The sequence below is a fragment of the Enoplosus armatus genome, chromosome 13 (genome assembly GCF_043641665.1).
Source record: "Enoplosus armatus isolate fEnoArm2 chromosome 13, fEnoArm2.hap1, whole genome shotgun sequence".
NCBI classification, from domain to species: Eukaryota; Metazoa; Chordata; class Actinopteri; order Centrarchiformes; family Enoplosidae; genus Enoplosus; species Enoplosus armatus.
Window position 1 is genome coordinate 17225933 of NC_092192.1, and position 15719 is coordinate 17241651.

The window sequence follows — 15719 nt, forward strand, 5'->3', positions numbered from 1 at the left end:
ATTGATCTTACCCTGCTGGAATCACGACTCTTTGACAACCATGACAGAGGCCATTCCTCTTCCAGCCATCACATTACAGGTCCACTATGATGTTCAGCTGATCTGCAACATTTCCAAGTATTTGCAGTGGCCCTACACCGCACCACACAGTGATGTTAATTACTGTAGTGCTGCAAACATGTCTCTGTACATTTGCATACTGCATGAACTGGTAAACTGCAATTAATTAAGAAATGGAGCATTTATAAAGACAGTTGAAGGTTGGTTATAAAGCATCCCTAATTGTGTGTGTGTGTGTGCGTGCGTGTGTGTGTGTGTGTGTGTGTGTGTGTGTGAGAGAGAAATGGGAAGGCTGAGACAGAGTGGAAACATTGTTTATTTGCAGAAAATAATGGAAAAAACTATTTGTTTTTTCTCCCTTTATATCTAGACGTGTATGGGTGCTCAGTGGTGGTTTGGAGGAGAGACAACATGGTCAACAATGCAACAAAACAGCAGGGGTTATACACAATGCAGGACAGAGGATTATGTTCTGGAGCCAGTTAACATTGTTGGCTGTTTATGTTGGCCAGAATTTGACTTTTGTCAACGAGTCCTGGGAAATTATGCATCTAAAAACTTTGTCATTTGTCAAAAGTAAAAAAAAATGAAAGAAAAATATTTAAAATGGTGATAAAAATGGAGTTAGACTAAGCGGGTCTCTTGATAAATTGTTTCATCATCGCAACATGCATGTAGTTATTTGCACTTTCATCACATAGCTGGTAATTAGCAAATTCATTAACTGTGTTTCAATATAACTGAATTGCATTATAACATCAACGTGCTAGTTTTTCAACTATCACTACTCTGTGACATCTTGGCATAGCAGGTTACACAGCAGACCAAATTAGCACATTTGTCCTCCTCCAAAGTGAGTCACTGAATGTTAATTCATATAGTGTTTATAAAATTATGCATTTCAGTTATGGATTATTTTTTAGGCCCGTCAGGCGTCAGAGATGCCTGAAATATCACATGAAAAACATTTTTCCACTGATACTGTAATTGATTAAACTGGCTCCTTTGCTTCCTCCCTTGTCCCTCCCTGTCTCCATTTCTTTCCTCTCCAGCTTTTGTGCTGAGCTGTGCATTCCCCAAAGAGCCTGCTGGTGGAGAAGTTTCTGTGACGCACCTCCATGCTGGCGGAGAAGCCTACTTCCGCTGCTTCACCGGCTACAAGTTGCAAGGCCTCAAAATGCTCACCTGTCGCAATGCCACCACACCTTACTGGAGCGGGAAGGAGCCCCGGTGTGTGGGTAAGACCAACTGGTCCTCAGCCAGACACATGTTGGCTCATTAACACTGGGAGCAGTTCAGGGCCATGAGGTAGCCCCCTTACTGAACTGCAACAACGAAACAGCTCAAAATGTAATTACACAAAACTAAATCTCCATAACTGTAGGTCCCCTTGTGCCTTCAGGTTAATTGGGATGTTGGCTACCTTTTTGTTTGAGATTTAATTTCTTTTTTTGTGCTCAATTACCTTCTAGTAGTTAACACTGACAGAGGGGAAGACCTCTGGACTTGTTTTTGTAGTTAAATTTGTCCAAATGTTTCCCAAGAAACTTTTTTTGTAATTAAAATGATGTGCAAAATAAAGAATTAGTAAAACTTAGAAACTGGAGGTATATTGTAAGCCCTTCTCTTCCTCTAGAATACAAGTGATTTTGATTAACGAAAACCTTCACCAGGTTGTCTCCTACTGAGTTGATTAGTTACACTCGGAGGCCAAATGAGTGTGTTTGCATGTGATTAGCAGCACAGGGAGCTATTCTTTGGAGACGGGGCAAAACAAGGCCATTGGACCTGGCTGCCTTAATTAGAACTGGGCCGCATGACTATCCTTCTCCTGCTGGTAAAGGCTCATCTGCCAGTTCCAGCCTTTCTCCGCGCCTGCCTGCAGCTGCTCTGAACTGATAGTGTTTTGCTGTTCTCTTTACGTCCATCACACACAGTCACACACTCTTAAACTCAGGTGAGCCGCCTAGTGTAGTCCAGCCACAGGCCGCTGGATATTGATACAATCCATGCTCAGACAGGGACCCCCCTGCCATAGTTGGTGTCAATACTTTTCTCATCTAGTCCACACACTCCAACTATTCTTTTCTCTCTGTCTTTCTTCCCATTTAGCATCCTGTGGGGGAATGATAAAAAATGCCACCTATGGCCGTATCGTCTCTCCTGGTTTCCCTGGCAACTACAGCAACAATCTGACGTGCCACTGGGTCCTGGAGGCCCCTGAAGGCCAGCGGCTCCACGTTCACTTTGAGAAGGTGGCTCTGGCAGAGGACGATGACAGGTGGGTTATGCACACTGCTAAAATAAAAACAAGCCTTGAGAGTGAATGTGGGAGTGTGTGCGGATTTGTGTGTGTGTGTGTGTGTCTTCAGCTAATAGATGGCACAGAGCTATTTTCTCAATAACAGTATGCCTGTGGATAGACCATTAAAACCCTCTAAGGCTATAAATAACCAAAATCTTTAGGGAGTGACAGACGAATTTGAAAGGACCTTTTATCATTATAATCTTTTAACAGTGTTCTATCAAGTGAACGAATTGAAGGGACTACACAGGGTAGTTAGAGGTGGGAAACAGCGATTGCATTCCATTTTTCTTCACTAACTACTGATCCACATGGCTATCGTCACACATGGCCATTCACCTCATTACCGAGTGGTGGAGAATGTTATCACAAAGTTATTACAGCCACAGCTGGAACAGTGAGCAGCTCTCAGATAGCTTGCAACTTTTACTTTTTTTTATGCTTTTCTTACCTTTCAAGCCTCACTTACATCTATTTTAATCAGTGTGTGTGTGTGTGTTGTTTTGCAGACTGCTGATTAAGAATGGCAACAACATAGACTCTCCCCCCATTTACGACTCCTATGAGGTTGAGTATTTGCCCAATGAGGGTGTGCTCAGTACTGGACGTTACTTGTTCATAGAGTTCACCACAGATGGGACAATGACCTCCACGGGCGCAGCCATCAGATATGAAGGCAGGTTGATCATCCAGTTTGCAGAGTTTGCTAATAGTATACTGTACCTTGTCACTTATGAGTATTTTGTGTCCTCAGCTTTTGCCAGAGGTATGTGCTATGAGCCCTTTGTGAAGTATGGCAACTTCAGCAGCAGTGACTCTACCTACAGTGTGGGTGCTGTGGTTGAATTCTCATGTGACCCTGGTTACACTCTGGAGCAAGGCTCCGTGGTGATTGAATGCGTGGACACGCAAAACCCTCAGTGGAATGAGACCGAGCCGGCTTGTAGGGGTGAGTCAACAGATTTTCATTCCGCTCAAGTAATTGTGCGACATTAAATCTTTTTTTTTTTTTTTTTTTTAAATGTGCTTCCACTGGAGCAGAACTTAGAGGCAGATATGACTGACCTAAGGACCCAAGGCTTTCATTGTCTGCTTGATCATTGCAGGAGTTGGTGAAGTCTTTTTATTCAAATATTAAAGACCACTGGCAGTTAACTATATCTTCCTAAGCTGCTTTCCTCTGATCCATGATAAATTTCCTCTTAAAATTGTAACAATGATTTACTTTGACGTGTGTGCTTGCAGGGCAGATTTTAGAAGTGCTTAAGATTAAAAAGGCATACAATAGCTGGCCCAAGATGAAAACTGCCACACTGCACGGACTACGCACCACACTAAATACTGTAGCTACCCCTGAGCCTCTTCTCTTCTCTTCTTCCTCTCTCACATACATGACACACTGGACCTTAGTCTATGTCGCCTGCATGATCATTCTGCCACACAGTGAAATTGAAAAGCGCTCTAGTACAGCTAGATATGAGAGACTTTAATTTCTGCTCCTGTGGGGCATGGTCACCGTGCGGTTCAGTGGTAGTATGCGGTTTTACAAGGTTCATGTCAAGAAGCCGGCACGCTCGATTTCATGTATCAACATAGATTTATGTAGTTTTTCACTGAGCTACCGGCACATTACAAATTGCATGATTTGATATTTACTTTGACTTTAAATTTACGTGTAATCTAAATTTGCTGCATCTTGAAATCAGTGCATATGTTTGTTTCTCAGTGTCAACCTGAGGTGTTTGTGTTTTGCAGCTGTGTGCAGCGGGGAGATCACAGACTCCGCCGGCGTGGTGTTGTCCCCTAATTGGCCTGAGGCATATGACAAGGGGCAGGACTGCATCTGGGGTATCCATGTGGAAGAGGACAAGAGGATCATGCTTGACATCCAAGTGTAAGAGACTGCACTCAGGTGTAAGACCAGAAATCACACAGGGGAGGTCATGAGGTCAGATTGACCTCGAGATGTTAAACACTCCATCTCCAGACACAAACACACACACTCTCTCTCAGTTTCTTTCTCATCTTTTCTCTCACTCGCACAGACACACCACGACATGCACATGGGGAAGTGTTTCTGTGGCTGCAGTCACTAATTAGATTTTTTTTTTCATCTGTTACATTAAGAATTCTGTGTAGCTTCCAGCTCGCTCTCTGACCAGATTAGCCAGTAAGCCTTGCTGCTCCCACTTCCCTGGTGTGTGTCTCAGAGTTGGCTTTGAAATGAATATGCTCTGGCAGTGAACTACTCTGAGCCACTTATCCAGCCTGCCCAACTGTAATTCAACATTCATTCAACACACATGCACACAGATGTCAAAACAGACAGAGGCCCACTCCTTCACCCATCACTCTTACTGTACAAGAACAACCCCCCACCTCCCTCCTCCCACACACATCCCTGCTTTCTCTTAAATGAAGTGTAAATGTTTTCTTCATGCTACACTAAATGTTTCCTTTAAAACAAAACAAAACAATTTAAGTGTGTGCGTGAGAATTTGCATCTTTGTTTATCTCATATGGACTCATCTGTTTGCTGCTTTGAGTGATTCCCACAATATTTACATGAACATGCATCCTGAGGAAAGCACTAGACTACAAAATAAGAGACTTGTGTTATTGCCTGAAGCACTTGCACACAAGAGGACGTAGAGAGGTTCAAATTAAACCAGTGAGAATAGTGCCTGAGGTTGGAGAAAATAGTCACTGACAAATCTCAAACAGAAGCTATTGTTAGCTATTGGTCATGGTGGCCATTTATGCAGGCAGGCATTTGCACCCTTCAGTTTTTATGCTTGGTTTTCCATATTCATAATCCATTCCAAGAATGAATATATATTTCTGAACAGTTGATGAAATTACAAGGTTAAATTTGACATGAGGTCTCGATGCTGTGCAGACCGATGAAAAAGCTATTAGTATTGTTAGATCTTATACTTTTAATAAAATAAATAAAATAAAATAAAAATAGCAAGACTACAATCTGCACAAATATTTGTTCTATTTAAGTGAAATGAAAGATTTTTTATTACTCACATCTTTGTGTGGACCAGAGCAATGTGTAAAACACTACATGAAACAGAATGTGAAAAAAAGATGAATACATAAAACAAATGAATAAGCTAATGGACAAAAAGTATAATAGGATGTGATATCTTTTGGACAATGGATCATCTTTCTGTGGCAGCCTATTCTACAAACCATTGCTGACTTGTAAAGAAATACAACAAAATATAGTATTTCACTTCAATCTGGACCAAATTTGGACAGAAGCTGCTCTACCCCCAGTGCTCCGAATGAGGTGTTCATGGTCCACAACCATTATTGTACTTATTATTGTATTTGGCTTTGTTGACCCAGTATTACCAGTATCAGCCTGGATTAAGCTAAATTAGTGACTGTATTTTAATCGAAAAGATCTAAAATAATACTGATATAATCATTTCAACAAATATTAATTGGAATAACATTATATTTATCATATTGACAACAGATTATAATCAGAAAACCTTGCATGATGATATTTTTAGTGAATTAAGTCTAAAACATGCTGATTAAAATAAAAGTAATTCCGTCACAGCTCTGGCATGGAGTCGACAGAGGGTTCGGTGAAAGTGTGGGCGGTTTCTGTACAGACTCAGCTTTGTATGCCGCTGCATGGTCACAATGCACATAATGCCCCAAACATTATCTCTCAGGCTTACAGCAACTGAGATATGAGCCATCACTCGAATATGATCCACAGATCAAAAAAGGGAATAATGGCATCGGAGGATACCAATAATACACAATGTCTGCGTACCACACAGGGATTGTGTGACCCTGCTTGCCTCCCTGTTCTCTAGTTGGAGATTAAGACACAGTGATTAATGTCTGATGCTGAAAGTCAACCAGTGCACCTAGGGTAAAAAAGATCAGAGAGGATTTTTTTTTCCCCTATGCAGAAGTAAACAAGTTTGATTTGAGGTAAAATGATTTTCATTCAGAGATCTCTTTTTTAAAATTGCACCAGCCTTAAATTTGTTTTAATCCGAGCCACATGAGGCCACTCGCTGTAAATTAATGGGGCTGTGGCCGGCTCTAGTTTATCTCAAGGTTAGCCATGCATGGCCTTCATGGCAGTAGAAACCCACAGCTTGTCTGATCCCTGCAGACCCTACCATTACCCTCGTGTCTGGCCCGCTCATCTTGAGAATAGCGTTCCTAAAGGCTCGGTCAACATGTAATTTGTGTGAAAGTGTGTTTGTGTGCACGTGATATGCATGTTGAGGTGACAAAAGGCTCTTGTGGATGAGGGCTGTCTCATTATGAGGGTGGGCACACACTTTTCCACATTAATGAGAATGTTTTCTGTATTATCATTCATCACTGTGCCTGCACTGGCAATTACAGAGGAGCAGTGTGCATAATGAGGACTGATTAATTAATTTAGGCCAAACAGGAGGGTTGGCTCTTTGCTAATTAGCATGGAGCATGGCTCGAGCAAGAGCAGGAGACAAGCGGTTACAGCTGATATCCCCACCTGTGGAACACAACAAGGTAAATGGTTCACTTGTAGATTTTAGCATTCAGATTACACTGTATCTAGAAATGTGTTTCACATTTCAACACAGTGATGAAGTCTGTTTAACAGGGGTAATAATGCTTGTGTCACTTTAGTGGACAGAATCAGACTTTTTAGATAGGGCATGTTGGGTTTAGAGAGTCCTCTTGTGGAGACTCTGAGCATTACATGCCATCTCCAAGTCAACTTGTGTTGGGGTATACCTGGAAACTGTGGTTATTTTTATTTGAAACGGCAACGGCTGAGCGAAACAATTCATATGTCAAATACGTCTATGAGAAGATGTAGAAGGTTGCCTTTTGAAAGGTTGATATTGAAAGCAATTTCCATTCTTTTACAGTGACTGGAGATTTGCCAGGTTCCTTAGACTTGTCTTGACAGGTCAGTGGAGGTGACAAAATGCCTAGAGGCCTGTACAAAACAAAGCTGTCATCCCCTCATCCGCAGAATTGAGCTGGTGCCGTTGGTATGCAGAGGAGTTTTCAGAAATCCCCTAATAGTCCTTTTTCAAACAGACCCCTGGAACTTTGCAAACACCTAAGACACATCTATGAAGCAGATATTTAATCAAATAAGACAACTCTGCAGAAGTGCTGCCTTTAACATTTTTTGAAATAGGTCTTGTGAATTTGCATCCTTTCCTGTGACCATTAATCATGTTAAAAGCACTTTTACACCCTCACACATCACCATTTTGACACTTTGGTTATTAGTTTGAGGCTCACATTAACCTTAGTTAGTCATCCAGGCTCTGATTGTATAGTGGCTGATTGGCTGCTAATTTCATGCTCTTATTTATAGCAACATTTCAATGTCTTTGTCTTCTTATTCTTTGAATAAAACAGCAAAGTATTGCAGCAGAAGTCTGATAAACACTGTAAAATGGAAAGGACATATAGACTAAGGAACATATGGGAGACAGGGTGCAAATACTTCTAGATTAGATTAGTTCAGATCAGTTTGCAACACAAGACAGGGAGTGGCAGCTTTCCTGTCTGGTGGGGAAACCATTAAAAAGGAGCCAGGTGGGCTGACATTTGGGTGGTGCGATTGCCAGGTCGCCACGGAGAAGGCAGCTGAGCGACCTGTAGTGACTCACCACAGAATGCTGTGTAAGTCTGGTCTGAAGGCACTGTGTGTGTTTGGCATTCTTCCGTGTTGTCACCAGGATTTTGAAAACACTTCAAGCAGACAGTGGAGTTAGTGGATGGGGTCAGTGGGGAAATTTTAAAACAAGCGTGACTGCAGCATTCTTGATGAGTTAGAGCGACAGGGAAGACTGTTTAGGAACCCAGGCGGGAGGAAAGTTTATAGTGTGTCAAGTGGGAAAGTTTGCGAATGCTGTCAACTATAAATCTCACGTTTTTGGATATGGCTGTGGTATTGGCCTTGCAGCTCATCCATAATTGGACCAAAATTGTAGATGTCGTTGTTGTCAGTTGTGAAATACTGAGTACTAACTACTGCAGATGAAAGTTTTTCCCAAAGAAGATCTGTCTTGTAAAGTTGATGTTAAGGTGGATATCAATTGTTTGTCTCAGCGAGTTAGACAGAAAAAGCAGAATTTAGTGGTGATGTCACGGAGGTTTGTGGGATGGCACTGCCAAAATATTTTGTATAGAAGACAAAGAGCCCTCAGCAGAAAATGTGAACACAGATTTTAAGTCTATGATCTCTCCATGATAAAGATTAAGTAGAGGCTCAAATCAATCACCTGCTTTGACTTCTGAAAGAAAAGATCAGCAGCAATGCTATTGAGCTCTACCACCATGCCAGAATAGTGAAACAAGCTTAAGACTATGGGTTGTAGCATTGACAACATTCACCAATGTGAAGCAGAGTATGTATTATAGTAAAAGTAGTGAAATGAAGAACTAGAGCCATGTGAAAACCATGCAAAAGGGAGCAGCAGGTGTTGCATGTTTGAGTTGAGTTCGACGAAACGCAGAGATCGGAGGTAATCACTCGGTAAGATTGTCAACTAGCAGTACCACATCCCTCCTTCTAGGGTAGTGTGAAGATAAGGTGAAATACAATGCAATGATAAAGGTGGACAGCCTTGTTGACATGAGCAGCAGAGGGGGGATCGAGCTCGAATAGAAGTGAGACGCAAACAATTTGGTTGTGGTGTTCCTCTGTGGACTTCAGATGGACACCCCCGTTTTATTGTGACACTACTACTCCCCATTGTCTGTCATTCCATGCCAACACTCAGTGTGTGCGGGGTGCATCTTATTCATAGAGTACGTGTAACGTTACAATATATGTTAAAATATATAACAAAGAATGCGGGAAGGAAATAGTCATTTGTTTATACTGTCGATTTCCTCCTCTTTTTTTTTGCATGCTTTAACAAATGTAATTTTAAGAGGCACCATTTCCATACATGCAAATGGAACCAAGTGATCTCATGGTGGTTTGGAAATGGAAACCAGCATTGTCATTCCTGTCACTTCCACAGCCGCTGATTGTTAGAAAACATGGAGGTGTAAATTGTCCCTATAGCGGTCCAACTAACCAGAGGGAGTACCTTGTCACTCAGTTCCTCATTTCACTTCATGCAGCTGCCATCTATTATTCGTGTCCATCAGCAGAAGCTGGAATTTCGTTTTCATTTCAGCAGCACGTTGCACAAGCAGCCAGTGAAATCCAGTTCTGGTCATGTTTTTGTCTTAAAGGTTTGCCTTGCTAGCCTCAACATGAATATACACCTTGTGGGTCTAATTATATAAATTAGTGGTTAATGCCGATAGTCAACATATAGGTGGGATTTGTTCCTTGTCTGGGTGAATGGGTGAATTTATTGATTTGAACTGCAGCATGTTTCTACTCAGAAGTGATGTGTAAAATTCTGTGGGGGAGGATGTGAATAAGAGATTGAGGCCCCATCACAGACTCCCACTGCTGGGTTTGTTCCAATAAAGCTACAAAAATGTAGTTGGTCTGTGCATATTCAGATCTCGTGTTCAGTGGTCGAGCCTCATGGGCTCTGATGGTCAGTGTGAGAATGCCAGAAAAACAGAAGGAGATGAGAGCCTGTGTTACCGGAAAGAATTTTTGTATTCTTCTGCAGACTCATTGCTTGATTTGAATGAATGCATGTTTTTAATATATTAGGACATAGGGATGTTTGAAGGCTTTCCTGACAAAGTTTGAGCTCTCTACTTCTATGTTCCTGTTGATTGCCCCGTGAGCTCATTGATTGTTCAATATCTTAACTTGCCATTAAATTAGACCTAAACTAATTACGCAGCTATCTACAAGTACATACAAATGTCCTAAAGAGGATCACAATTCAACACTAAATGACATGCTAACGTTACGATATTCTTGTGGAGTCAAAGTAAATCAATGACAAAGAGAGATAAATACAGGGAAAAGATTCAAGAACCAGGTGTGATCACAGCTACAGCTGAGAGAGGAGCTGGAAATGTGATTTTCAGGCATTGAAATCTGTGCAAAGGAATGAAGAAAAGCTGCATGGGAGGTGCATTAACTGTAGTATTTCCTGAACATATTTTGTGCATTTGATCGATTGATCATGATCTAGTAAATGGTGATGGAGAGGTTATACAAAATAATTGCTCCTACCAATGACAAGCATGAAGACTGGCTTTGTGCTATTACTGTTAAGTTCTGTTCAGCAGAGCTTGTGAACATTAACACAAAACAACCATACAGCCAATCTGCACTGTTATTTTGACACCCGCCTTAAGGCACACAAAGAGCCACTAGTTTACCCTGCTTATTATATCAGCAGGGAAGTACAACTTCTGTGGCTAGTCATTTTTTTTGTTCCACTATTCTCCATCACCTGTGTGTGAATAAATGTCAAGCTTTACTGATGCTATATAAAAGGGGGGGGGGGACAGGCAAGGACATATGAATCTCTAAATGGAAAAGGTTAATGCATTCTTAAGTTAATCAGTGGCCGCAGATATTCTGTCAAATTGTTGCTCAGCTGCCACTATATTCAATTTCATATGAGCATTACAGTGTGCAAGGCAACATTAGAGTTTTAGATTATTTATTGGTTATTTATTAACTTTTTCTCCTTTTTCTATAATCCTGGTGGCCATGTATTGCAGCTTTTTTGAATAGGCGTAGTGACCTAACTGATATTACATTATGCTCATATATTTGCAGATATATACTACATATTCATGAGAGCGATGTGGGGGGCGAAGAGACACACATCATGAATTATTTAATGTTTACTTCACATCAGATCCATCCAATATAAACAGAATTAATGTTTTCAAAGTACTGCTGACATTATGTCGTCAGCTTTTGCTTTCATCAACTGAGGAAGAAACCAGTCACTTAACTCTTAAAGCTCTGAGCAAAATACACAGTAAATGTACCACATGGCCACCGACATGGGACACTCTGTAAGCTGAAAACTTTCATCATTATGTCTGTTCTAGTCTCCATGTTGGTAAGAATGACCTGCTGACCTTCTATGATGGTGACGACCTGACAGCCAACATCTTGGGCCAGTACAGCGGCACCCGGCCACACTTCAAGCTCTATACCTCCATGGCCGATGTCACTATTCAATTCCAGTCAGATCCTGCCACCAACATCTACGGCTACAACAACGGCTTTGTGGTCCACTTCTTTGGTAAGACTGTGGTTTTGTTTTATTCCTTTGGTTAGCTATGATTAAATTGATTAACATATCAAAAAAATATGTTCGTCTCTGGTTAACTGCAATCCTTTCTCTACGCTTGAAGTGTAAAATTGCAGGACAGACAAGAACCCAAGAATGTAGTAACAAGCGTGGAATATAAAATGCTGCTCAAACGTAAAACCCAGCAGGTTACTGATTTAGAAAAAAAAACTTGTATTTGTTCCTCTTTCTCTTGCTGTGCCTCTGTCTTCCGGCTCATCCCAGGTGCACTGGATTAGATAACAACAAACACAGAAACACAGTAATAGGGTACACTTCAGCATCAGCTGGTTTTGCCCAATGCTTTGTGTTCTATATGGCAGTTAGGGAGGCACAGATTGACTGGTGCCAAACCACATGCTATGTTTCTCCGAGCAAACATCACAAGCCTCTATTTACATTGTCTTCCCAAACTGCTGCTGTGTAGAGCGCACAGAACAGACAATTTTGCAGTCATATTCATTCCCTGCAGAGGAGGACATTACATATTGATGCTGTTGGATTTCCTTGAGGATCCTCATCACGTCTCCCTTTTCAATCTTGATGCCATATAAAGAAAGAAAATGTAATGTTCATTAGACAAGAAGATGTGTCTTCCCTCATTGTGTCAACATAAATAGGTAGGACATCTGTTTTTTTCGTAATTTTCCATTTCCCATCCCGTCTCTGCTCTCCTACCAACACAACCCAACACCAACCGCTCCAACGCTAACAGAGGTGCCGAGGAATGACACCTGCTCTGAGCTGCCGGAAATCACCAACGGCTGGAAGAGCACGTCCCACCCTGACCTCATCCACGGCACCGTCATCACCTACCAGTGCTACCCTGGATATGAGCTGGTGGGCTCTGAGATCCTCATGTGTCAGTGGGATCTCACTTGGAGCGGCGATGTGCCGAGATGTGAGGAAGGTGAGTGGAAGCACACGAAACCGAGTGCGAGAGCGAATGAGAGTAAGACCTCATCAGTCGTACACTCTCAGAATCCTTTAGGTGGCATAGTGAGCAGACTAGATTACGTAATAAAACTAATTTTATTAGTGTGTCTAATCTGCACGTTGTGCAGACTTCTAGACTTAGATGGTCACTAGTTTTCATCATCATAAACTCTTTGAAGACAGCCAATAGTTGCATTTTTTTACAGATAAGATGATAATAAGTACCATAATAACAAATTTCTTTGCTGTATTTTGTTTGTCTGATTGAGGGTGATTTCAAACATTCTGAAACCTAGTTTGAGTGAACCTTAAAAAGATTACCTTTCAACTAGGTGACCTGCATTGGGGCTTATCTTAGTTCTATGTTTCACCAAAACAAATTCCCCCCCCGACAATATTTTGCAAGGGCACCAAGGGCATCCTGTGCTTATCGCTGCCCAAGACGATTGTGATTGGTTTGAAGAAAAACAAACAAGCCAGGGTGTTTTGGGTTCTTTTTGCCTTATCCCAGAACGACTTTCTCCAAAGTGTGGAGATAGGTCTGGCTATGTAAGACTAGCCTACTAACTGGGGTACTGCAAAAGTACAGAGGGAGCTGTGAAAAGTCTGATAATTTGAGTCAGCATTGGTTGGGGCCGAAGACTAAATTTGAAAATCTAAAAAACCCTGTGTGGAGCTCTGCAGCCTGCTCCTCATCTCTGCTTGAGGCTAGGGGCTACATTAGCCGCCACTAGCATAACACACCCGAATCTGGTCAAGTTGCATTGTGGGTATATTTCGACAAGGAAGAACAATGTGGGGAATAAAAAAAGACGACGTCTCTGGTTCTGCTGCATCAGTTTTGATCCTATTTTTAAAAACTTGAGTTTGACAGTATTATAGGAGTTCAAAGCTAAATCGGTGGAGAAAGAAATCCCCTCTCCATACTATGAAAATAATTATTTTGTGTGGCATTAAGACTGGTCCTTAAAGTACCTATTAGGAATTTACCTGTTCATAAAGTAATATTGTAACAATGTAATAATTATTTTACTTTGTTAACTTCCATTTTTCCGAGTCTCCTGCTACATTCACCAATGGCAATGATAAATAATCATCCTCCTTTGTTTTTGTGATGCACCAGTTATGACATGTCAGGACCCTGGAAATGTGGAGCACAGTCGTAAAGTGATCTCTGGCAGCCGCTTCACCGTCGGAGCGACAGTGCAGTTTATCTGTAACAAAGGCTACACCCTGTCTGGCAGCAGCCTCCTCACCTGCTACAACCGAGATTCAGCCACTCCCAAGTGGAGCGAGAGGCTGCCCAAGTGTGTCCGTAAGTCACATTTAAATCGGAAACACACATATTATGAAAACAAACATACTTAACACACACCCTGGCCTTCAAGAGTTCAACTAGGGTTATCCTTCAGCACTAACCACTGCTGAGATTTTCAAAGAAAACAAGTAGACCCTGATGCCACACTGCTACAATGACAAAGAACTCAAGTAGCATGTTTGTTTGAATTTTATTTCAGTTTGCCAGCGACTGTATGTAAAGTTTTGATAGATATTTCTTTTTAACAAACTATCCTCTTGTGTCCTAATTCAATACATTTTTGAAGACCTTTTTTAAGGTGTCAATTATAATGTTTGCCACATCATCAACACACAAACCTGAAACGAATAGGGCCCTAATCCCTACCTCCATGAAGTGCAAAATAAAAGGTCTATCTTGGCTTTCATGTTGCCTTTTTATATGTGTCCATATGAGTGTCCGTGTTTCTGCTGTTGAAAAAATACCATAACAATATTGTTGTGACGTACCTTATTGTCCTGCCTCTCAGCTGAAAAGTATGAGCCATGCAGGAACCCTGGCGCTGCCTCCACCAGTGTGCAGAGCTCTGAAAAGGCCTTTTACCAAGCAGGAGAGATGCTGACCTTCTCCTGCCGCTCGGGCTACGAGCTGCAGGGTGGGGCCACCATCTACTGTATCCCTGGACACCCGTCGCAGTGGAACAGCACTCCCCCAGCCTGCAGAGGTAAACCGCTACACACTGTAGCAAGCTTTTCAGTGTTTCCAATTTTCACAACACTTGACACTCACAACATGACCTAGACCATTGTATGTGCTATTGATTTTGTTGCTGTTTGTGAATGCTGTGAAGACTTTGTACTTAATTTGGACGCAAGTGTATGCACTGTGCTAAACTGCAATTGTGTCTTTTGTAGCATCCTCAGCCCAGTATGTGAACGAACGCAGGCTAGATGGTGAGTCATGTTTTGAAACATTGCAGTATCAATATATTGATATTTCTCTTGTGTATATGTCACTGAAATAATCCTTGTTTTGTTTTTCCTCCTTGTAGTTGTTAATATGGATTATAGCATGGAGGGAACCAATATCGCCCTTGCAGTTTTTATTCCAACTGCAATCATCTTGGTGGTTGTCCTTGGGATTTATGTCTACTTTGCAAAGTAAGTAATAAGTCCAAACCTTTTTTTTTTATTATTTGGAATCAAAAGAGCCTTTATAGGATGTTCCCTGTTTCTCCACTCTTTACTCAGACTCCAAGGGAAGTCTGTCAGAATGCCAACATCCTCGCCACCTTATGACAACATGACAGAAGAGTCAGCTTTTGACAACCCTATCTATGAGAGCGGAGTAAGTACAGATGTCATGAGCATGCAAGACGTGGATTCACAGAACACCAGTGTGCTGTCCTGATCCTTTCCCATCTGGCTGTCGTCCTGTCGTCATCTCATGTTTCACCAGCAGAGGGCACCCTCCACCTCATCTTGCATCACCACATCAATCATCAGTTAAGAGCTAGTGGTCTTAGCTGATGTTGCTCATGAAGATGTAAAAAGACAGGTTTCCTCACCTCACTCTGTGGTCAGGGGTCATTTTGCATCCAGGATTTCCATACTTCATCCATTTGGAGGAGTGACAATGACGTGTTAGACTTGCGGTACATCATTTACATGGTGGTATGTCATCTGTTACCCATGCCATATGAATGTAACGTGTTACTGTGGTTTTATTTTCTTTTTCTAGATGTTGTTCATTTGAAATAAATAGCTTCCACACATCTAGCAAAGGTGTGGTTACAGATCAAAGCAGCATTGGATAGGATCGATCGCAGCAATTTTACTTTGAAAAAGCTGTTCAGTCATTTTCTTTTGTATCTGTGCTAATTGTT

General features: G+C 41.6%; 1 protein-coding gene across 1 annotated transcript in view; it reads left to right on the top strand.

Moving 5' to 3' along the window:
- LOC139295039 (seizure protein 6 homolog) overlaps positions 1–15244 on the top strand; it is a 37246-nt gene extending 22002 nt beyond the window's left edge. The window contains exons 4-15 of the mRNA XM_070917104.1: positions 1113–1298; positions 2173–2341; positions 2875–3041; positions 3120–3314; positions 4121–4259; positions 11357–11553; positions 12317–12511; positions 13661–13852; positions 14364–14558; positions 14749–14787; positions 14886–14994; positions 15085–15244. Coding sequence (XP_070773205.1) covers positions 1113–1298; positions 2173–2341; positions 2875–3041; positions 3120–3314; positions 4121–4259; positions 11357–11553; positions 12317–12511; positions 13661–13852; positions 14364–14558; positions 14749–14787; positions 14886–14994; positions 15085–15244 — 1943 coding nt within the window. The remainder of the gene's footprint in view (positions 1–1112; positions 1299–2172; positions 2342–2874; positions 3042–3119; positions 3315–4120; positions 4260–11356; positions 11554–12316; positions 12512–13660; positions 13853–14363; positions 14559–14748; positions 14788–14885; positions 14995–15084) is intronic.
- The last annotated feature ends 475 nt before the right edge of the window (positions 15245–15719 follow it).